The sequence below is a fragment of the Poecilia formosa genome, unplaced genomic scaffold, assembly GCF_000485575.1.
Source record: "Poecilia formosa unplaced genomic scaffold, Poecilia_formosa-5.1.2 Scaffold5, whole genome shotgun sequence".
Classification (NCBI taxonomy): Eukaryota; Metazoa; Chordata; class Actinopteri; order Cyprinodontiformes; family Poeciliidae; genus Poecilia; species Poecilia formosa.
This window is the reverse complement of record NW_006799944.1, coordinates 2,960,978-2,986,056: the sequence shown is the minus strand read 5'-3', so window position 1 is coordinate 2,986,056 and position 25,079 is coordinate 2,960,978. Positions and strand designations below refer to the sequence as shown.

The following is a 25,079-nucleotide window of genomic DNA, read 5'->3' as shown; positions in this document are numbered from 1 at the left end:
ATAATTCGACTTACTTAGAGTCAGCCCCGTCATGTTCATGAGGAGAGCTGCAATTTTCTGTTATTAAGGTTAAGTAAAATGTAACTCATGCTGAAAGATTATTATTATTATTATTAATGCTAAAACAAGACTTTTCGGGCAAGACTTCTTTAAAAGTCATCATTAGAATCAGAACAGAAAAGAAAACACGTTGCATCGTACAGTAAATCAGGCGCTAAAGCCCAGATGTCAATCTGCATGACCCGGTAGCGTTGACCGCTGTTAGATTATTCCATCAATTGATGATAGCAGGGAGAGCAGCGCCACGCTGCTGCTGGATTGTGATTGGTCCGAGCGCTGAACTCGTAACATAAAGCGCTCCCATATAAACCCGTGCAGACCTGACATCGGTGCAATCTGTCATTCAAGTCAAAAGGATAGAGAGGAGTGCACAGTAGGAGGAAATTACTTGTTCCAGCCTAGATTTGCTCAGCCGAGGCTCCAGGAGCGTTCATTCTTATGAACTGCACACAAAGCAGGAAGCGTCTCTGTGCATTTAGTTGTGCGATCTCTTGCGCTGAGAGGACAATGCCTTTGAGGACCGGACTTTTTCTCCTGATGGTGCTGAATGCATCTGCATATGAACTGGAGCAAAACGAGTCCTATTCACCCAGGAGAGTACGCTTTTCTGTCAACAGCCCTTGTAAGTAGCAAGATGCCTCCATCTGCATACATTTCAGAGAGCACTGCTTTATCATTTATATATATATATATATATATATATATATATATATATATATTACACAAATGCACTGGTTTACCTACGAGGAGATTTTTTTTCTTCTCCTCATTTTTTTCTTTCTTTCTTTTCTTTCTCTTTTTTTGGCCTATGCAGGCTTTTTCTGTGCGATCGAGCGAGTAGCTTCACGGGTGCGGGATTAACGCTGTGGTTTTTGCCGGTGTCCTGCCGGCAACAGATGAGCATGGAGCTTGGTGCTGACACCTGAGCGCACAGGCTGTGTCATGCTGTTAGTCTCTGTCTCCGCTGCATATATCAGCGTAGTGGAAGACTTTTAATGTAGCGTTTTAATGTCAGCTTTGAAGTTAGAGATAGAAGTAGGTTACATTGGTGTACATTTTTTTTCCAGCTTGGTTAAAAAAAAAAAAAAAAAAAAAAAAGCCTGCCTGCCACTGGGGGTGGGGAGGTTAGATGCAATCATTTAACCCTATTAGTTGGAATCTCTTATCTGTTAGTGGTGAATCAAAATCCTGATTCTGCAGGAAAACGCACTGCAAAATGTAAATTTTGTATTGTTTTTTTTTGTTTGTTTGTTTGTTTTTTAGCTCAGCGATACAAAGCAAATGGGAACAGGGATGCTCATTCTCTCCTGCAGAAACTGCTTCATCATCATAAGATTTTTTTTTTAAATGGCAAGCTGAATTTTCAGAGTAATTTCTGAGCCCCTTATTCCAGGCACACTTTATCTGACTCGGGTCAAACACAGAGGGTCCCTGATTCAGATGACTGCAAAGAGAGCGCAGGCTCTTCAGTTGGGTAGAATTTGAGTCCCTCTTCCTCCATGGATTCTTGAATCAAAAATTAAGAAGAAGTCGACATTGTGATTTTCAGCAATGTGCTTTATTGCTTTGTTCTGATGGGTAATGTGAAATTTCAGCTGTGGACCAAGCTCAGGTTTTTTTGGGTTGTTGGCACAAATATCTAATGAGTGAACATTGCTGAGGATCGTGCCATTTCAGAGAATTTGAATATTGGGGTTATTGTTTGCCTCATCAGCCTAATAACTATTCTAGTCACGCAACATTCCTGCAATGAGTAATGCAACATTTTTAAAAATATATATATTTAATAATTTCTACATGTATAAAATCCATTCCACCTATCAAAGCTGAGCTAATTGTTGATGGCAGGTTCTGAAGGGCTCAGTTTTGTTTGACATTTAAAACTGATTTTCAAACATTCAGGATATGTCTTCATTTGCTATACAGAGATATATCTACAGCCTTGCTATTCCTTGTCCTCGTCATTTAAATGCTACTTAAAAGAGCCGAACGGTAGTCCCTGCAAAGAGACCGAGTCTGAGATTCTTGGAGCTTTAAGGTGTCCAAACTCCAGTCAAGGCACTTTCAGCCTTGAGTGACTGTACGTCTTTTGTGAACCACCAAAGTATGAAACATTCCCCTTTGTTGGCTGCATTCTTTTTGCCGAATCCTTGGCAACTCTTGTGTAATGAGCTCAGTGATTCCCAGTGAACCCGCTGTCGGTTCCCATGCTGACAGATCATTCTCTGTGCACACAGCAGATGTGGCACGCTGCCTCAACAGTGCCCTCCAAGTTGGCTGCGGAGCGTTCGCTTGCCTGGAAAACTCGACGTGCGACACAGATGGCTTACATGACATCTGCAAGTCCTTCCTGTACAGTGCTGCTAAATTTGACACTCAGGTACACACTTTAAATCTCTCTTTCTCTACCGCTTCCTCTCTCTGATTGCTGCTCGCTGGGTCAGATTACATGGGTGTAACTGTGCAGGACATGAGAACGTGTGAAGCCCTGCTCTTTTCTTTCCAGGGTAAAGCGTTTGTAAAGGAGAGCCTTAAGTGCATCGCCAACGGCATCATCTCCAAGGCATTCCCCACCATCCGCCGCTGCTCCACCTTCCAAAGAATGATAACCGAAGTCCAGGAGGAGTGCTACAGCAGGCTGGGCATCTGCAACGTTGCCCAAGCCAACCCAGATGCTATTGGTGAAGTTGCACAGCTGCCAAGTCATTTCCCCAATAGGTGAGCTTTTCCCTTCGCCTTTTCCCCCTTGGTCTAACAAGCTTAACACTGAATTTATTATTTATTTCTGAAGCTTCCTGTGATCTTCTTTTTGTTTTCTTTAAGTAATTTTCCATACCGTACGACAGAATCAAACAAGACTATCAAGTTTGGATGTTTTCATTCCTTTTGTTGCTGTAATACATGCTGGATTGCAGTTTAGGAGTGGACACAAAAGAATCGGAGGGTGGAGCGCGAGACTCAGTCAGGGCTAGAACTGCAGTTTTGTTACTCCCATACGCACGACAACAGATAACACAGCATGGACATGAATGCAAATGAAAGACAAAAGAACACTTAATTAATTTACAACGTGTTGCAAATGTTTACCTTTTATATATATATTTGCTTGCAAAATTAGAAATTGTTAATATTTCATTTCAGTTTTAAGTGACAGATCAACCGAAAGTAGAACACATTTGGGATCTGTAAGCAACTGATGATTTTTTTTTTCTGTTTATAATTTAGATACATTTAATTTCCCTGGGTCAAAACTTTGTAGAACCAGCATTTGCTGCATTTACAGGAGTAAAAAAAGAACAACTTGAATATGTTTTTAGCTTTGTACATTTGGGAAGTAGAAGTCTTCTTTGCAAAATATCTCAAGATCCATTCTGAAGACTTGTTGCTTTTTAATATTCTGTGAACAGAGGTCTTACCCCATTCAAGAGTTACCACACATTCTTAATTGGACTTAAGTAATTTTTGAGGCCATTTGTTATATATGAATACACATTGATCCAAACTATGCCACAGCTCTAGCTGTGTGGCTGAGATGATTGCTTACATGTCCCTGCTGGAGAAAAGTATTCCCACCGTATGATGATGCGACCTGCTGCCTCACCTTCAGGATGCTGTTCAAGTTTTTGCTTCCACAATACCAGAAAGTCCAAATTTGGCCAGAACACATTCATTTGGGTGTTTACTGTCCTCTGTATGTTCTGTGGAAAATTGCAAAATATATTTTATGTGGCGTTTTTTTTTTTTTTTTTTTTTTAACAATAGCTTTCTTGTTGCCAGATTTCCATGAAGGGCCAAATTTGTAGAGTTCTCAGCTAGTTAGGCCTGTTGCAGTAAGCAACAAATCTATTAATGATAAATTAAAACAACTTCATCTACCAAAAAATTTCAATTGGTTGAAAATGGTCTCAAAACAACAATATTATTGTTTATCGCAATAACTTCTGGGACAATTTATCATCCAGCTGAATTTATCGTGACACGCCTATGAGCAGTGGTGATCCACCTGCACTGTTGATCTCTGCAGCTCCCCCAGAGGTTAGACCTCATGCTGTTTGAGAGATTTGTCAGTTCAGGGAGGGACATGTCTTGGTCAAGGTGCAGGTGTCCGTCACTCTTTCCCTTTTTTGGTTTTAGATTGAACAATCCTCTGTCAGATGTTTAATTTTATCTCTGACATTGATCTTCATGATTCAGTTTTTTCCCACTACTGTGCCCTAACTGTCTTTGACTGTAAATGCAGTATTTTTCATAGAAAAGATAATAATGAGATTTTGATTTACTATGTAAAGTCAATTGGTTGCACTCAATTGTATTTAGAAGTGTCCAACTAAAGGAGCTGATTACAACTGTAATTTACCATAATGCACTGCGTTGTGCTGATCTAATAAAATCCCACTAAAATGCATCAATGTTAGAGGTTTAACGTGACAAAAAAATGCACATGTGTGCTCTGTATTTTTCTCCAATCATGTTGCAATCTCTGAAGAAAAATCCTCTGTTTCTTTGTTGTCCTAGGTTTTATGGTAAGCTTCTGCAGAGCCTGATGGACTGTGATGAGGACACGGTTGACCGTATCAGGACCAGCATGGTGCCACGGCTGGGCCCGGAGATGACCATGCTCATTCAGCTGCTGCAGAACAAGCCCTGCCCATCCACCGCCGGGGCAGCGGCCTCAGTCGTCCCGACTAGCGCGGAGACCCGCTGGCGCTGGTCCATGGGTCCCAACATGTACAAGATCCAGCCTAATCTGCGAAACAGAGACTCTGCTAGCCATTTAGGCAAAAAGCGCCCTGGCAGCGACGGGTCCTAACTTCGGCTCAGATTAAGAAATAGCCACCCAGTAAGTTCGGTCATTCCCCAGCGGTGATGAAATCTATGTCTCTGCTAGTTTGGAAGTTGTTGAAACATGCACCTCTTAGGAATACCGGACCACCCATACAGTTGATATCAGTTTGATTGTTGTTATATTGTATATCCTACATGTTAGGCTTGAGTGAACCCGTCTTTCATTGACTGATTTCAAATACGTCTGCTCACAGTCTGTGTTGAACATGTGGCCGACAAAAACAAGGTGTCGTTATTCAAAATTCGCTCATGAATATAAGTCAGTGGTTTGACTGTCATTGGTTGAAATTTTTTGGTAGATGTATGTTATGAGCATGAGATATGAGTGTCATAGCACTTAACATAACACTTAAATGTACTGTATACTAACTTATATGAGACAGCCATAATCTGCCCTCTAAAAGAGCGCTCATATGGACTAGGTCTGTAGAGGTTTCTGGAGAACCTTCGCGAGGTTACCTTAAAGTGACCAAAAAACACATAAAAACTGCCCTGAATGCTATCCACAAAAAAAATACCAAAATTACGTTTAGCTATATATATCACATAGAGTTTAGGATTTATTTTCTGATGGCAGAAAAAAAAAAAAGATTGTCCAGGTCGTGGCCAAGTCTATCAAATATCTTATATCCAGACACTTGCAATGCATAAGACTGTTGAGCTACATGCGGGACCAGTTTAGTTCTTAACTGAGCGCGGAGCAGCAATGTTTTCGCGCAGTAGCTGAATGACATGTTCACTGTTGAGAGTGAGAACAGCCATCTCTTTGGACTGCGGTGATCGTCGTTCTCGGAAGTGAATCATGTAACACTGACTTCCTGTATCAAGATAGAGACTGATTATTTAAAAAAAAAAAAAAAACAACAAACAAACAAAAAAAAGCCTTGATGATATTTATTTTCCTACTATATTATTTAATGTTTTTATTATGTTATGCATAATTGTAGTTTTGCATAGTTTACAGTTACTAGCAGTTTAGACATGACTCCTATTTGAACATGAGCTCTATGCCAAAAAAAAAAAGAGAGAGAGAAAGGTGAGATGACACTCTGGTGACTGAATGGGACCCATGTCATGACTCTGTGCTGGCCATAGGGGAACAAGGTTGGTCATTCAGGTCAGGTGATTTAATTTATGGGTGTTTCAAGAGACTGTTTTGGTTTTAAAACAAAAGTTGCTGTTGTGGTTTGCTAGAAGTCCACTTTTAGAGAACATTGTGCACTTTAGTGATGGATAACTAAGTCAGTAAAACAAACACCAGTGTAAAGTACTTTTTTTATTTTTTTTTATGAAGTGTTCCCTAATATATCTACACTATATCTATAATCTGGTTTTCATAGAAAGTGATGCGCTGCTATGTCTGGCTACTCTGCACATAGCGATGTAGCATTAGTTTTGAACAAAAGTCAGCAAATAAATCAGAATATTCATATAAATGTCTTTATTCTGAATAGCACGGTTAAACAGCAGAGCATAAAGGGAAATGACACATTTAGTAAGTAAGTAAGTAAGTAAACTTTATTTCTATAGCACTTTTCACAGACCACATTTAGAACATACTTTCCACGGTGCAGGACAGCTAACTTGTACAGGAAGTTAGAAAAGTTGCAGTTTAGCGTCCGTTGCCTTTAAAGTTGTGGGATTTATATCTGGTGGCCATGTTTGTTAGCTTTTAGACGCTGCTGCTGTGGCCATTAGTTAAATGTTTCTGTTTAATATACATTAAAAGTCCCTCTGGCAATCAGCCACAGCTGCTAATATTCCTTGGATTGCAAGGAAAATCAAAATCTGCAGTGACCTTAAAGCCTAGGGAGCATTTGTTAGTGTCTTTTACTTGCTCTACATTTGTCTGCATCCCCATTTGGAGCAATTGTTTGTGCATGTGCTTTTTTGGAATCATAAAAGTATATATATATATTTTTTAATGTATGAATTATTTCAGGAATATTCTGCACTATTCATTATTCTGTCACTGATTTTGACGAATGGTCCTTGAACTGCAAACACCAATTTTAGCAGATTCTGGTAGTTTCTCTTAAAAACTATGAAGTAAGAAGACATCCAAACAAAACAAAAAAATAGTTTCTAACCGTCTTGTTGGGGGAAGACATTTGTTATTTACGTTAAGAAGAAATCATACTGCTCGTAAGACATATACGTACATTAGCATACTTGACCGGCATAACCAATGCATCGTTTTCGCTGTATTCAAATTAGCAAACTTCACATATTTATCTGAACTCATTTCAAAGGCAGTTTGTTTTGTAACAACGTCGTTAGCTTCTTCTGATATTATGATGCGTCTCTCATTTTCACCACAACATGAAATCTTCCAGTCAATCTTAAGTGACTGTATTTTAAACTCGGCTCATTTACAGTAACACAATAATTCAGATTGAATAGGTTTAGCCCTGAGCCACTCAGAAGGGTCTTCATGCTGGTGTTTGTTTTAATTAGAACCCGGTTGATGGCTTATGGTTTGGCACTGTGGACTTCTAGTAGACGGCTTCTGTTGGCTTAGAGTGGAGTAAGTTTAGCTCAATTAGACCAACTTATTAAAAAACGTGCACCTCAAAGAAGGCAGTATAGAAGCGAACTTCTACCTAAATTTAAGTTTGATTTAGAATATCAATTATTTCAAATATTAAACACCACAAATTGTTTTGATTACTATAGTTTTTATATTTAAGTGATTCTTTTATTATTATATAATTTTTATTTTGGCTTCATTAAAGGAACTGATGGCTGTCTCTTTTCAATAAGAACAATTTTGTCTTGGATTGTTTAGAGTGAAGCACAGATCTTGGAAAGAAAAAGTTTTATTTTTCAGTCTCACTTTATGAGCTACGCTAAGAATTCCAAACTATGCAATAATCACTTGCAAAGGATTCACTGCAACACAGAAATTGATCTTTAGCTCATGCATGGCCAGCTGACGCTGCGTGAGTAAAGCTGCACCATGCGCGTGCTCTCGTGCTGCACTCACGGTGTGAAGGCATCGCACCTCTATGATGCTTTCTTTTTCCGTGCTTTGTCTAGACCAGTTCTTCTTTTGTTCTGTGAACAGGAGCGCTTCTTTCATGTCATGCTGTGCAGAAGGGGAAAGGGGGCGGGGAGGGGGGAGACGTTCCGAAAGAAATACTGGGTAGTTAAGAACTATAGTGACACTGTAGTATATACTAGCTTGTATTTTATTTTGAATTTGCACTTTGCATCTTAACCACTATAAAGGGCATTGAAAACATTCAGCATGTGTGCAACTGAGGCATATTTTACTTACCCAGTGAATGGAGATGAGTTTGAATACCGCGTATCCTGAGGGGGTCAGGGCTTCTTCATGTCCTCTTGATCCATTTGTGTGTATCTTTGTTGACCATGGGTAAATCCAAAACCCAACAGCTGCTGCTAAAACTACCCTGTATGATGCTGGAACCTGTCAGCACACAACGAGCTCGGCATCAGTCATTTTAGACGTCTCACTGTTGATCCGTGTCTTCATATTTATTTTATTTTTTTTCTGTCATGTCGGACTCATTTGGCAAGGGCAAATCGACTGTTTCCTCACCAAGTAAAAATGTAACAGTAATTTTAGAGAATGTACCTGAATACTGAATGTCTCCAGACAAGGACAGGCCTGAGTCGGCCGATGAAAGCTTTCCAGAAAGCTCAAAGTCGTAGAAGTTTTGTCTTGGTTTTTATTTAAATTCCTTCTTTTCTCCATTTTAATCCAGGTATTGAGAGTTTAAGATGAAACTGGAGCATTGTTAAATTGGCCCGTGGTGAGCTTTGTCAGACTGTTCCTGTTACTACTCGAAACTAAAACCCTCTTCTCACTTCTGGAGCTTCATGGTACTCGTTCCCCTCGAAACTTGAACTAGATTGTTGTGCTTTAATTTGAAAAGCTTCAGTGATTAGTAAAAGTCTGTTTTCGTTTCCATACAACAGCGACGCTTACTTTTACAGATTCAAATATATCAGATCCAAAAGCGTGTCTCTATTATGGATCACTGAAGTTCCTCAAAACAGATTCTATGTAACGCATGATGAACCCTTGTGAATCACTTGCACTTTAAAATATACCCATACACATATATGCCCACACTGTGTATATGTTTGGGTTTTTCCTCTGTACTGAAAAGTCATAAAAGATACAAATGCATCAACTGTGTGTCTTTTGCTGATAAGAAATAAAATATTTCTCAAATCTAGCATGCTGTGTGGAATGTGTGGTTCTGCTCGTGTTTAACTCATATGAACTCATCTTAAGGCACCTTTTGCACAAAACATCTACTATTTCAAAGTCCTTCAGGCCTTAATTCTTCCCTTTGAGCTGCTCTCACGCTCTCTCAAACGTCTATAATTTGACTTTTTGTATATCTATCAAACTGTGCTGGTTAGGAAAGGGTATATTTTCCCATGTCTCATTGGAAAACCACAAACAATCCTGAAGAAGCAAAGCGATTTAACCCTCAGTGTTTCACTGACTTACTGGGTGGGATCTTTGTATACGGCTCATTTCAGAGGTATTTATTTATCCTGACCTTTTCAGATTTGTTTTTATGTTACATCTGCAAACTTTATTACATTTTATAATACACTTTATGTAAAGAAAAAAAAAAAAAGGCATTTTGCTTTTACTGTAACACTCCTAAATAAAATCCAGGACAACCAATTGCTTAACAGTGTCAAGGGAAGCAGTCAAGTCTCTCTGGAGGAGCTCCAGAGATTCACAATTAAGGTGGGAGAAGCTGTTCACTGTTAGTGGAACACAAAGAAAGCCATTGTTGGGGAAACTCTGGTTTCCGGTTTTTCCACACGTTGCGATGGAGATGCAATAAAAATATGTAGGGATGAAAAGCTACGATCAGGCGTGGAAAAACATGAACTTTTTGAGCTGCATGCCAAACACCTTTTGTGTGAGAAAACTAACACACCTCTGGACACACCACCACCTCTCAGGTGAAACATGATGGTTTCAGCATCATCCAGTGGGGATGATTTAGCTGGTACTATAGTCATAGTTTAAGGGAAGATGGATGGGACTAAATACAGGGCAACTCTGAAAGACAATCTGCCAATTGGGGATAACATTTCTTATAAGACATAATCATTTGTTGGCAAGCACTGCTAATCCACTTCATTTACTTTTGCTGCTTCTCTTTAAATCTCTGTCTGTTCGTAAGCTCGGAAATCTGGGCTGAGAGAGACATCGGAGTCAGACACATGTCCTTTTCCCAATATAATGAAAGGAAGAGATGGTTTGAGCCTTCTCCTCTTTCTCTGCTTCTGTCCTGCTCTAAGCTTCGTCTATATTGACGAAGCTTAGTTTTCAACTCCTCCGAGGTTTGGGGACATAGTCCGGGTTGCAGCAAACAATACCTTGTTGCTAAGGTTATGCATCATAACAATTCTGCCGAGGTAAAAGCAAAATCCCTTCCATCTGCGAAGCAGCAAAACCAGAAAATGGCTTTTCACAATGGTTCTCCATCTAAAATGGACTGGGCTTGAGCCATTTTGCAAATAATGGGCAGAAATTTCAGTCCATCGATGTGAAAAGTCAGTGAAGACATATCTCAAAAGATTTAGAGCCCTAATTGTGTTGAAATGTGGTTTTACACATTTCCGACTGAGGTGGTGCTGGATATAAATTTGCAAATTCCGTTTTTTGTTATTAACTTTGCCATTCTTTGTGTTGGTCACAGAAAATTTAAATTATCACTTGAAGTTTGAGGTCATAACATAACAAACATGGAAACACGGGGGGAAAAAAGGCACAAATACCATAGAGTTCATTTTGTCCGTATTTTACAGGTATTAACTGTTTGTCGTCTCTTGCAGTAAATGTGTCACACATAAAACAGCAATAAAATTTAGAATTATTAGAAACCCACAATTTCCTTAGCAGCAGGAAGAAAGAAAACACACCGTTCCAGCTTCCTGAGCTATGACTCCATATCCAGTTCAGCTAGAAATCTACCATTCGTAAATATCTAATATAAGGTCGGAAAGTGAGTTCAAATTGCTCTAAAGAATCAAAACTAAAAGTTTCAGTCACTCACTGCATCATCATCGTCATCTAACTTTAGCCTTATGTAATCGCTGACCTGCTAAAACTCTAAAACAAAGACAGACTCAACAAAGCAGAGAAGGATTATGGAAGCATGATAAATTTCCTCTTTGAGAATGTGGAAACATTAAGGGGAAACTGGAGAGAAGGCAAGACTGGAAACAATACGCGAGATGCAAAATGGACAATGGCAGCAACAGAAAAAAGCAAATGACAGAAGCACAACCTCCAGAAGAAAAGCGAAGCACACCAGTAACAGACCGATGACAGAAACAGTTTCCTCACATCCTCATGGATCCTTTTGTGAGCATGGTGTGTGTGAGGTAATGTAAATTCTGCAGTTTTTGTCCTGGATCAGTCAGTCAGTCAATTCTTTCATTCCAGGATTGATTCATTTCCTTTACTGGAAAGAGGATAAGAGAGTAAATAACTCAAGGAGTGTGTATTTGTGACTATATCAGTCATCTTTCTTTATTTCTTTTTTGGCATCATTAAGCATGTTCTCACATTGCTGAAATAATATATAAGGTGTATCGTACGCTAGGAAAATGTTCATACCTGGTGAACTTTCTCACATTTCACTGTTTTACATACAAACATTAATGAAATGAAAGAAAAGGAATACACAGTTTTCCCTTTTCCTTTCCTACTTTTTTCCCTTTCACAAAAAAGAATAAGAAAGGTCTGCGAGGAACCTTTTCACCGCCGAGTCTTTTGAGGCACATCTACTAGCTTTTCACTGGTTGGTTGAACGTTTTGGGTCACTGTCTTGCTGGAAAATGAAACACTTCTCCGTTGGCTTCGTATGCTTTCCGCCTCTTTGTCTCATTCCTGTTCTAAAAACATTTAACTTCGAACTGATGTGAATATAATTGCCCTTCCTCTATGTAGTTTGAGCTCCTGTAGGCATTAGTCGCCAGGCTTAATTACCCTGCAGAGGGGCCCTCTGTTTCCACAACAAGTCAAGATCTCAAACAGATCACGGATATGTCGAGCCTGCCACGGAGAGTCCTAATCTTATAGCTCTCAGCTCGACACCAAATTTGGATATGAAGGAAAACACAATAAAATGAAAGTTTTTGCACGTTTGATTGTGATCCGCAACTTGCAGATACACTTTGTTGCATATCTTCATAATTCCCCCTGCCTTCCCAAAGACTCTGTTTGAAAAGCTTAACTTTGTGGCAGCGAGCTCTGTGCAGCATGCCCTGAAACTAACAAAGTCTTACATTCTTTGTGGTGAATGCTACAACAGCTACACAATCAAGCATCAATAATTAGAACAAAAATAAATCACTCTGGTTTACCGCAAGCCATGAGCATGTGTTATAAATCCTGCAATACTCCATGAAAGAAGCCGAGGGGACACAGACAGTGGCTCCAGCTGAAAATGAACTTAGTTAAACTTAGCACAAAAGCAGCTGAAACTGCAGAGCGACTGTTTGGTTTGAGAGCCTGAGGAAAAAAGAGGGGGCAGAACGCGAGAGGCTCCGTGAACACTAATCTCAGTCAGAGGGAGATATAATTTCATGCCTATTTAGAGAAGAGTCCTGAAGGGCTTTCTCATCAGCCGTTCTCCCGTCTCACGGATAGGTGATGCAGCAGCTCTGCGCGCTGATCCTATCATGTCCTTGTTTAAAGAGACATCCGCTTTCAATCCGCAGATAGAACAAGAGGAACGGACACAACACAACATCTTCTCATTTCACCATGTGGTCTCTTTAAAAGTCTGTCTCTCTGTGATGTTTTTTTTTTTCTTTCTTTCTTTTTGAGCCCAGTAACATAGCTGTAGTTGTGTAGTGGGCAACTTTTAAAAGCAATTACAGCTTTCAACGCAGAGAAACATCTCGTTGCCAGGAAACATTTGAGCAGAATTTTGACCCTGCCTATTCATTTCGCTGCTTGGACCGCTGCCGAGTGTATCACCACGCTGACAATCACAAGCAGAGCAATAATGAATAATGACAAAATTACAATGTCATTATGCAGATGCAATTCATACCATCTGCTGGCGTGTGCACGTGCGATGAGTGCATGTGTGTGTATATGGATGTATTTGTTTGATGTCACAGCTTTTCCAAATCAATGCCGGGCTATATTTGAGCCATCAAACACAATTTATAGGCCTCTTTGCTATGGAATGATAACCCTTCTGCAAGCATGCATGTGCCTGAAATCGATGTGCATGCAGAGCTTTTGCATTTAATGCCTTGCAGGTCACAAAGGCACGCTGGTTTTGTGCAGCGTTACGGGGACGCAGCCTTCCCCTCTTTGGGCAAACACAGCGGTCCTGAAGTCAGCGATCTTAACCGATCGTAGTGCTTCTGCTTCTGCCATGCAGGGCGAGCAACAGAACCCGCATTGTTTGCAATTGTTTTAACCTCTTGATCAAATTCTGGGGGAGGAAAGCAATGTCCTCATAGTGCAAGCACAGTGTCAGCAATCTGATGGAGAAAATGAACAATGTGCTGTGGTTAGTGCGGTGCAGCAATTGCTTCTTCCCTCTCCCAGTGTGTTTTATATTCATTATGTCCTTCTCTTTCCCATGAAACTTGTGGCATATTCATCAGCACTGTGACAAATTAGATGTGCAGTGAAATGGAGTATGACTGAGAGCAGTGGAAGATTAGATCCACTCCAATCCTACCCGGCAATCACTATCCCTTCATTTCTGTGGGGAAATACCCAAGGACGGGAAAGAAAATTAGATCAAATTTTACTGAAGAGAGAGCTGGAGTGGCAGGGGGAAAGAGATGAAACGGAGCACGTTCCATCTCTGCCAAAGCATCTGCGTGGAGAGAGAGAAAAAAAAAGCATTTGTCTTGGATTCAAATCTAATGCAGCTTTCGACTCGGAACCTGCCAAACATATAACTCAAAGGGATCCAGTCCTACAGACAAATGAGGTGTCTGCAGAAAAGCATTCACAATGCGAGGAACTTTTCTATTTTATCTCATTGCTACCACCGATTTCAGCAAAGTTTATTTGGATTTTATGTGACAGAGCAGTATGAAGTGAATAAATCTGAAGAGGAAGGAAAATGAAAAAGATAATGATAAAGATCTGAAAAGGAAGTAATGCCAATGTAGAATCACGGTTTGCTGCAATCACAATTGCACGTCCAACGTTCTTCTTTGCCAAGTCAGATTAGACAGAGTGTCAGTCAACATTCATTCCCGAGCATTTCCTCAGGTTCTTTAGGTCTGAACTTTGACTGGACCATTTGGACACAAGCGTTTATCTAAACCATTCAAGCTTTGGTTGTAACCTTAGAGTTGTCATCCAGCTGGCAGACTTTTTGGCATGGCTTGAGTTCCATACGACTCTGCTGCTTCATGTCCCCCGTATGCCTAAAGCATGATGCTACCACCGCCATGTTTCACAGTACACACGGTGTTTTCAGAGTCACATTCAGTGTTAGTGTTTTCATCACACATGTTTTGGCCAAAAATGAGTCCATTACAATTGTTTTCCAGATGTTTGATGTGTCCCAAATATAAGTTCTGACAACTTAAGTCAAGAATTCCAGTCACTTTTTTTTTCTAACAATGGCTTTCTTCTTGATAGTCTTCTATAAAGGCTGAATTATTAATTGCCTTGTTGACAGATTCTCCTATTTACAGAGTTGTGGCTCTCTTGGCCGCCTCCACCTTAGCAAATACGTTTTAGACTCCTGTTCTTCCAGCCCAGAAATGGAGTTAGATACTTAGCAACCCTGAACAGGAGCACCTAGCTTTCATACTTTAGATCAACATTAGATTATTTTTTCTTCTTTTGCTCTTTCCTTTGGTTTGTTATTTTGTTTGTATTTCCTTTTAATTCCTGTAAAGCACTTTGTATTGCCTTGTTGCTGAAAATGTGCTATATAAATAAAATTACCTTTACCTTTACGGTAAATACTCTTGCCAACAATAATTTAAAAACAATAATAAAACTATGCATCCTTTTTTCTTTTCAATCATGTGCTAAATTGAGTTGTTCTTTTCCGTAAAATCTCAATAAATATAGTAGGGTTTGTTGTTGCCGATGTGAGATAGTTCGAGGGGGGTGAATACCTTTGCAAAGTGCTTTAGGCTCCCCGGTTCTTTCATGATTCATTTTCACAAAGCTGTGCTGTGCCTGCAGTGAAACTCCGCCTTCACCACAGCGGCTGGTGGAACCAAATGAACAAGGCCATGTGGCATGACGCGGTGCAGCAGCGACATCTCGTGGCCATAACGGGGTTTCGCAGTTTCTGCTCAGATCAAGTTCAGACCTTTCTGCAAAACATGTCAAATGAAACACAGATATGCAGGTGTCAGCACTGTAATCAACATTGGTATGGTTTACAACAGGTCCACGTAATGTTTTTTTTTATGATAAAATTCAGTTTTATTCAGTAGCTTTCTTTGATTTTTGTTTTTAAACTGAATTTACTTGTTGCAGTCTTTTGCCGTCTTTTGCCGTCTTATGCGACTAGACTGTATTGTTTGATAACTAAGATCAATTTGCGATTAAAGTTCATATTTGGCATGGAATCTATCCGAAGGATTTGATTGAAGTTTTCTGTAAAGTGCGTTGGTTTTGGGAACTGGCACAAAACAATTAAAATGAAATAATTAGTAAGGATTACTAATCTTTCATCCTTTTTCTTTAAAAAGAGCAAATGTCAAAATTATTCACCATCTTATTTTTTTCTAGTTCAGGTGTACAACGTTAAAAACGGATCCACCTACATCCAGATGTTTTAAGGGCTCTCTACTTCCTACACCTTAGGTAGCATCAAAGCATAGCATGACAATATTTTCTTGGTTTGGAAATTAGGTTGTACCAATACATGGTAAACATGCATTTTACAATATTTGAATTAAATTCTTAGTAGAATTCACAATAAATGTCATTTTGAGGCACTTTATTTAATTTCAACTCAGTCACGCATCCATTACAATTAATCCTAGTTCACTAAGTTCAGTTCATTATTCAAATGAGTTTAAAGGGTTTTCTATTTAAGGAAATCTAGCAGAATGCATGGAGACATTGCAGTTGTTGAATATCACAATAGAAAGTCAATTCCAATTATTACTCTATAACATATTGCATCTAAGATGAGGATGATTGCAATTTGATATGCTTTTCAGGGGGTATTGAAAATGAGCGCCAAATCCTGAGTGTAGAGCACTGACCAATCGCCTTCCACTTCAGCGACTTTCCAAAATTAAAAATCACGCTTTTGATGCTCACTCTGGTATTCCACGTCGCTCACTCACTCTGCAGCTCATTTCTAGCCTCTAGCTCGCTCTGTCTAAAATGACATCTCTCATGTTTGCTACACGTCTGTGCAAACCAAAGGGTAGGTAAGAAGGTAAGAAATGTAAACCACAGAACTACTTGTCACGCTACAGGTGAGACGTTTATAATGCTGACACATTTTAGCAAGAACTTTTAGCCTGTAGGGAGTTTGGGTTAATTTGTCCCCCCTGTAAGTTGACCCCATCAACTGTTTCAGCTGCCGTCAGTCGCCTATTTTGTGCATGATGAATTACTGGTTTTGGTGGTAAACTGTACCTCTTATGTTACAGATAGAGGACATGAGGGAAAAATCAACAGGAAAGGTTCTGATTATTTTTAAGCAACAGTACTCACAAAGAAAGCACCGCTGCAAGGCTTCAGAGATCACTGTTGCAGCAATTAAGTAATTAACCCATCATAATCGGATACGCAGCAATGCCCTGGGTGTCAGGCAGAAAGTCTTCTTTTTCATCTGCGCTTTTGAAGTTCAGGTTTGTAGGTTTCTACAAAGAAAATGGCTTTTAGAAGCTCAGTGTTGTTTAAATTCTTAGATTCCTTATTAAAGAAACAAAACACAAAACCCCATCCATACTCATGACAGTGAAGGCAGAATAACCAAATGCCATTTACCAAAGTAAACTAAAATAAAATAAACTCTGAACTGCATAAACTGGGCCCAAAAATTTAAATGAAAAATAATTAAAGCAAACACTGGCAAAAAGTGTAAAACGCCTGCAGCAGCTATTAGCATTAAATTAAATGATGCTACTGCATACCTAACTAACTGATTGATCTCACACATTAATACATAAATCAACCGGTGTATTAATTTGATCTGAATCCATTTAGATTCCCGGAGAACAACAGCCCTCTGGAAAGATCATTTAGAAAGAACGGGAATTTGATCTGTTATCCATTGCTATGATTTGTTATCATAACAAGATATGAAGAGATATCATCTGAATATTATTTTTAAAAAAAGTACAATGAACTTTAAATGAGTGTGTAAATCTATTTTTGACGTTGGAGACTCAGGGTTGAGTACCATTGCTAAGGGTACATTAACATGTGGAGGGGCTGTTGGAAGTAGTTAGTATTAAACTAGGACAGCTCTGACGCTTCCTCAGATTTCATCAGACTTTCATGAAACCTTGCAAGAGTGTTGTACACTAGACAAAACTGACTGAGTCAGAGAAATAATCCAGCTGCAGCTAATTTAAAGCTCCAGTCAAGAATACACAAGTTCTCAAAATCTAGAAAACATGTCATCAAATCCTGTGGTGGCTTATGAAAACATCACTTAATGTTCCAACAGCAAAGCAACTTGATTTATATGTCATATCATTGGATTTAGACAGCACAAATAGCTGGGCCAATCAGGAAATGATGTTCTGCATTGTCTCAGAATTCTGTGCTCGGCATGACTATTGTGCGTATGAAACTGTGAAATTACTGAGAAAACACTAAATGCTAGGACATGCTTCTGAGGATCCTTCTGCACAGAGCTGCTAAAGAAAGTAAAGTAAGCTCTAAATTTAAACACCGTGTTGGTTTTTAGTAATTTGTTAAATGAAACAAACACAGTTGCAATAGAAAATTTCATTTTAACTATTTCATTTTAATTTGACCTAAATAAGGGCTGATAGTGCTTGTGTATATGAATGTTTTTCTTTTCGTTGTTACTGTGTAAGTGCATGAGAGCCTGCAACTATGAGCCATTGTAAAATGAATTGCAACATCTCAAGTAAAAAAAAAAAAATACTGAGACACAAATGGAAATAATGACATAAAAAAGAAACTTAAACAGATCAATTCAAAGATGCATGAGACACAGAAAGGATGGTGCAGATCTGTATCCACTAAACATTTCATACATAACAACCCAGCAGAATATCCACCACTGACAACAAAGTTCTTTAGGTGTTGCTGTATTCACATTTTGGCCATTACTTATCTTGTCCACATCTCCGATTTTTGTAAACTATAAAATACAGGTTGCTCACTGACTGAGTGCATAAAAAGTCGCAACACAAAATGGGAACAATGTGTTCACCCACGCTGATTAGTAGGAGTAGTCACAGTTCAAATCCACTTGTTTGATAAAAGTAAACAGTCAGGAAGCATCTATTTATCATAAAGCAAAACCTTGATCTTCAGCACCGCAAGTTTGCAGTACAGCTGTGTCTAAGTGTTTGTTTCTCATCTGTGGTTGTCAAATCTCTGCACAGATTCCTCCAGCCCACACACACACACACACACACACACATACACACACAGATACAAGCCGATAGTTTGCTGTGGAAGACCTTTGGGTCATTCACTTAAAAAACTGTTTCATAATTAATCTCAAAGCAGATGTTCCAAATGGACAGACATATCCTGGATGTTTTTTTTGTTTTTTTTTAATACTATCAGTATGTGAGGGGATTCCAAGCAAATTTATTAGATATCTTTATAATAAATGACTGCTTAAAATGAATTCTGTCTCAGATAGCAACTCTATCTGAGACAACAAAATTGTACTTTAATAAATTCTCAGGTCCCTCTGTGATCTTAAAAATATATACCACTAATTACTTTTATCCAACAGGCTGAAAGTTAAGCCTGCTTTCCTTTGACGTTGCCCCAAAGTGAACTGAAATTTTGATCCTGAAGTCTTATTTGTGTTTTACTACTTATGGCGACATATTAGCATGAAAAAAAGCACAAACACAAAGCAAGACATTTTCTTTCCAGGTTTAAACCAAAATGTGACAGTAAAGAGAAAAATATTCCCAGGGCTAAGAAAAGTATGATCAAGTTATTTACTGTAAAGCAGCCAATCATCACCACAAACCCAGAATACATTCCAGCTGTTAGATCTACTGATATATGATATGGAAGAGTTTTGCTTATCGTTATGATTAATGTCTCTCTTCTGTCTCTCAAAGACTTCCTCAATAAATTCATGAGATGCAAATGTGTTTAGATTAGTTCTCAGGTGCATCAATTTATTTTTAGGGTACTTTTTAAAATGACTTATGTCGTGCTCTGCTCTCTCTTACAAAGTCGGCTCTTTATGACAGACATCTCGTTTTAAGTTGCCTTTATTTGTAAAGCGCAATGTTTTTACTACTTCTTAGACCACACTGTTTTAAATACAGGCGTTCATTCTTAAACTTCTCCGTAGCAACTTTTGAAAACGTCGCGCCTTTTCCTTCGTCTGCTTGTCCCTTTGAAGAAAACATCCGCGCCAATGCAGGGGGCTCTGCGGCTCTCCTGCAGCGGGACGGGGCCCGGCCGCTGTCTGTGCGTGTTGACTTGTCTCTGTGGACGCGCGTCTCTCAGCCTCAGTCAAGCATTGCTGGTTGGCGCCGCTGTCTCCCCACTTCCACAACATCAGGTGTAATGTTACTGTTTGTTGTGGCCTGAGAACGCTAATAACATGGCTGGAAAACAATGTCGGCGGTAAAGCTGTGCGACATCACCCGGGGATCACTCAACCCCCTTTGGACCTGCAGCGGTGGCTGAGTGGTCGAAGTAACGCACCGAAAAGCGAAGTTTTAGACAGAATCAACAATCACCTTCTGTGTTTAATTCTGTTTCATTTCATTTTGTTTTATTTTACATAACTTTCCTTTTTTATTATTTTCTTACTGCATTGTATTGACTTGTATTTCGTTCTATTGTTAGCTGGTTTTGTTTGTTGTTTGAAATTAATAATTTAACAACAAAAACTTAAAAAAAATACCTTAATCTGTTAATCTTTCAGAGAAATAAAGACAATTTTGATATAACTTTTTATTCTTGTAGATGGCCACACATTACTTCAGCGCCTCCTACATCTTAATTGGGCTTCTTGATTACACCACCACATTGACAGAAGGGCGGATATGATGATAGGTGTTCCTGTAAGGTGAGAAGATGGGGGAGCCGCAGAAGTGTGCGCGCAGTCTCCCCGGGTGTTGGTCTGAGCCGGACTGATACCCATCTCACTTGTTCATTAGCAGGACCCTTGGCCGGTTTAAATCCTCCGAGGCCCCTCACTTATCAGTTAGTGAAGAGTTTCGCCCGGCGGCGCCTTGAGGAGTGGCTCCAACACGCCGTGCGTAATAATAATAATAATAATAATAATAAGTTTCAAACGGCCGCAGCAAATGACGAGGATGCATCCCAGTTCATCGACCTCCACCCCGTTCTCTGTTAAGGACATTTTGAAGTTGGACTACCACCAGAACGAGCATGAAAATGATCTTCAGATGATGGACCAAGTTGTTCCGATGCATCAACATCAGCTCATGCGCGCTGCCTCCAAAAGCGACGGGTTTTATGACGCTCAGACTGAGCGCTGCGTTTATGGGATGCAAGAGAAGATCGACGTTCACAGATCAGCAGCAGAGGAGGAGATGGATGAAAAAGGTGAATTCATCATGATTGTTACTCATAATATAGATTTTTTTTAAAAAATGCATATATCAGTATATCCACACCGTTTCATATTGTATTATATTATTTTATTTCAATAAAAATTAATTTCAATTTTGTAAGCAATAATATGCCTGGAGCAATTTTATCCAAAAGTTTAAAGTAGATTAGTTACTTATTTATCAGCCTGAACAACAAATTGTGGCCAAAAACAGGAATAAACTGATCTGTTAATGTTTCTTTTTATACAAAAGGAACAATTTAATAACTAATTGAACTTAAGCTTTAAATCCTGACCACTGTAGTTTTGAACTGTTTTTTTTTTCTCTCTCTCTCTTTTTGCTTGTACAAGTCCAGATTTAAACATGTGAACTTATTTAAGAAACTATTAAAATGTAATCACTGACTCTTAAAATAAAGTTTTCTGTTGTATTTGCGCAAACTGATCTGAGTANTGCAGATCTGTATCCACTAAACATTTCATACATAACAACCCAGCAGAATATCCACCACTGACAACAAAGTTCTTTAGGTGTTGCTGTATTCACATTTTGGCCCTTACTTATCTTGTCCACATCTCCGATTTTTGTAAACTATAAAATACAGGTTGCTCACTGACTGAGTGCATAAAAAGTCGCAACACAAAATGGGAACAATGTGTTCACCCACGCTGATTAATAGGAGTAGTCACAGTTCAAATCCACTTGTTTGATAAAAGTAAACAGTCAGGAAGCATCTATTTATCATAAAGCAAAACCTTGATCTTCAGCACCGCAAGTTTGCAGTACAGCTGTGTCTAAGTGTTTGTTTCTCATCTGTGGTTGTCAAATCTCTGCACAGATTCCTCCAGCCCACACACACACACACACACACACACATACACACACAGATACAAGCCGATAGTTTGCTGTGGAAGACCTTTGGGTCATTCACTTAAAAAACTGTTTCATAATTAATCTCAAAGCAGATGTTCCAAATGGACAGACATATCCTGGATGTTTTTTTTGTTTTTTTTTAATACTATCAGTATGTGAGGGGATTCCAAGCAAATTTATTAGATATCTTTATAATAAATGACTGCTTAAAATGAATTCTGTCTCAGATAGTGACTCTATCTGAGACAACAAAATTGTACTTTAATAAATTCTCAGGTCCCTCTGTGATCTTAAAAATATATACCACTAATTACTTTTATCCAACAGGCTGAAAGTTAAGCCTGCTTTCCTTTGACGTTGCCCCAAAGTGAACTGAAATTTTGATCCTGAAGTCTTATTTGTGTTTTACTACTTATGGCGACATATTAGCATGAAAAAAAAAGCACAAACACAAAGCAAGACATTTTCTTTCCAGGTTTAAACCAAAATGTGACAGTAAAGAGAAAAATATTCCCAGGGCTAAGAAAAGTATGATCAAGTTATTTACTGTAAAGCAGCCAATCATCACCACAAACCCAGAATAAATTCCAGCTGTTAGATCTACTGATATATGATATGGAAGAGTTTTGTTTATCGTTATGATTAATGTCTCTCTTCTGTCTCTCAAAGACTTCCTCAATAAATTCATGAGATGCAAATGTGTTTAGATTAGTTCTCAGGTGCATCCATTTTTTTGAGGGTACTTTTTAAAATGACTTATGTCGTGCTCTGCTCTCTCTTACAAAGTCGGCTCTTTATGACAGACATCTCGTTTTAAGTTGCCTTTATTTGTAAAGCGCAATGTTTTTACTACTTCTTAGACCACACTGTTTTAAATACAAGCGTTCATTCTTAAACTTCTCCGTAGCAACTTTTGAAAACGCTGCGCCTTTTCCTTCGTCTGCTTGTCCCTTTGAAGAAAACATCCGCGCCAATGCAGGGGGCTCTGCGGCTCTCCTGCAGCGGGACGGGGCCCGGCCGCTGTCTGTGCGTGTTGACTTGTCTCTGTGGACGCGCGCCTCTCAGCCTCAGTCAAGCATTGCTGGTTGGCGCCGCTGTCTCCCCACTTCCACAACATCAGGTGTAATGTTACTGTTTGTTGTGGCCTGAGAACGCTAATAACATGGCTGGAAAACAATGTCGGCGGTAAAGCTGTGCGACATCACCCGGGGATCACTCAACCCCCTTTGGACCTGCAGCGGTGGCTGAGTGGTCGAAGTAACGCACCGAAAAGAGAAGTTTTAGACAGAATCAACAATCACCTTCTGTGTTTAATTCTGTTTCATTTCATTTTGTTTTATTTTACATAACTTTCCTTTTCTTTTCTTTTTTTTCTTACTGCATTGTATTGACTTGTATTTCATTCTATTGTTAGCTGGTTTTGTTTGTTGTTTGAAATTAATAATTTAACAACAAAAACTTAAAAAAAATACCTTAATCTGTTAATCTTTCAGAGAAATAAAGACAATTTTGATATAACTTTTTATTCTTGTAGATGGCCACACATTACTTCAGCGCCTCCTACATCTTAATTGGGCTTCTTGATTACACCACCACATTGACAGAAGGGCGGATATGATGATAGGTGTTCCTGTAAGGTGAGAAGATGGGGGAGCCGCAGAAGTGTGCGCGCAGTCTCCCCGGGTGTTGGTCTGAGCCGGACTGATACCCATCTCACTTGTTCATTAGCAGGACCCTTGGCCGGTTTAAATCCTCCGAGGCCCCTCACTTATCAGTTAGTGAAGAGTTTCGCCCGGCGGCGCCTTGAGGAGTGGCTCCAACACGCCGTGCGTAATAATAATAATAATAATAATAATAAGTTTCAAACGGCCGCAGCAAATGACGAGGATGCATCCCAGTTCATCGACCTCCACCCCGTTCTCTGTTAAGGACATTTTGAAGTTGGACTACCACCAGAACGAGCATGAAAATGATCTTCAGATGATGGACCAAGTTGTTCCGATGCATCAACATCAGCTCATGCGCGCTGCCTCCAAAAGCGACGGGTTTTATGACGCTCAGACTGAGCGCTGCGTTTATGGGATGCAAGAGAAGATCGACGTTCACAGATCAGCAGCAGAGGAGGAGATGGATGAAAAAGGTGAATTCATCATGATTGTTACTCATAATATAGATTTTTTTTAAAAAATGCATATATCAGTATATCCACACCGTTTCATATTGTATTATATTATTTTATTTCAATAAAAATTAATTTCAATTTTGTAAGCAATAATATGCCTGGAGCAATTTTATCCAAAAGTTTAAAGTAGATTAGTTACTTATTTATCAGCCTGAACAACAAATTGTGGCCAAAAACAGGAATAAACTGATCTGTTAATGTTTCTTTTTATACAAAAGGAACAATTTAATAACTAATTGAACTTAAGCTTTAAATCCTGACCACTGTAGTTTTGAACTGTTTTTTTTTTCTCTCTCTCTCTTTTTGCTTGTACAAGTCCAGATTTAAACATGTGAACTTATTTAAGAAACTATTAAAATGTAATCACTGACTCTTAAAATAAAGTTTTCTGTTGTATTTGCGCAAACTGATCTGAGTATAATGATCCAATTTTATCCTCATATTGACACTAGCCACAAAAACCAATAAAAGTCCACTTAAATTGTATTAACCTAAACAAAGCAGAAACAAATAAAACAATACATGCACAATCAACAGGTCATTACAAACATGACGATGGCTGGATTTAAAATTTCTGAATCAAGAATCATTTTTCTTTCAATTTATTTAATACCACCAATCTCAGAACGATTAATACAAAATACAGGTATTCATCAAGAATACAGTTTGACAACTGTATTCATTAGTGGACACACAGTTCGTGGATGCAGAGGATAAACTTTGTTGGGCGGGCTCCTTCTTATCACGACAGTCCACACCTTCAGGGTTTGTTTCATGAAATTATCTACCTTATTCTCCAATGTTAAAAGGGAAACAAATGGTTTTTGGTTGAGGCAGTAAACAGTACTGCAATAATTCAAGCTATACCATATCAGGGTGGCTGGTAAAGCTGTTTCCATACAGCTAAAACATGCTACACACAGGCAACTAGCTGCAAGTTTAAAAAGCCCAGGTTGTTTAAAAGTATTTGAAATACTTCTTAAGGTATTGGTTTTGAGTCCTAGTCCTCAGGACCCACACTGTTCTGCAGGTTTTATGTGATTAAGATTAGAAAGGATTCCTTAGATCTGGCACACTCGCCCAGATTCCACCAAATCTGTATTGAAAGTGATGATGATGATGATGATGATGATGATGATGATGATGATGATGATGATGATGATCCTAACAAGAAGATTCTGCTTGAGGTCCCATTCAAACTTTGTCGGTTTTATGTCTAAGGCATAAAAGGCAGTTGAGACAATAATAAATTTAACACGGTGGCCGGTAAATTTTGATTTCTGACAACTAAAGAAATAGTGTAGTTCATCATCAACAACTACCTCAAACATGAAACTTAGCATATATATATATATATATATATATAGACTTAGCATTA

At 39.0% G+C, this 25,079-nt stretch overlaps 2 protein-coding genes across 3 annotated transcripts in view; both read left to right on the top strand.

Moving 5' to 3' along the window:
• Window positions 1–369: 369 nt before the first annotated feature.
• On the top strand, window positions 370–5,928 carry stc1 (stanniocalcin 1). 2 transcript variants are annotated; one of them, XM_007563266.2, is made up of 4 exons: window positions 370–682; window positions 2,301–2,440; window positions 2,567–2,778; window positions 4,576–5,928. In XM_007563266.2, exons 1-4 carry the CDS (start codon window positions 499–501, stop codon window positions 4,868–4,870), a joined length of 831 nt encoding a protein of 276 aa, XP_007563328.1. In that variant the 5' UTR covers window positions 370–498; the 3' UTR covers window positions 4,871–5,928. The 2 variants fall into 2 exon arrangements, with proteins under 2 accessions (XP_007563328.1, XP_007563322.1); XM_007563260.2 differs by having other exon boundaries at window positions 2,298–2,440.
• A 14,457-nt stretch (window positions 5,929–20,385) lies between these two features.
• Window positions 20,386–25,079, top strand: part of nkx2.7 (NK2 transcription factor related 7) — a 5,709-nt gene continuing 1,015 nt past the window's right edge. Inside the window, exons 1-3 of the mRNA XM_007565320.1 lie at window positions 20,386–20,638; window positions 22,478–22,545; window positions 23,449–23,659. Of these exons, the coding sequence (XP_007565382.1) occupies window positions 20,386–20,638; window positions 22,478–22,545; window positions 23,449–23,659 (532 nt within the window). The remainder of the gene's footprint in view (window positions 20,639–22,477; window positions 22,546–23,448; window positions 23,660–25,079) is intronic.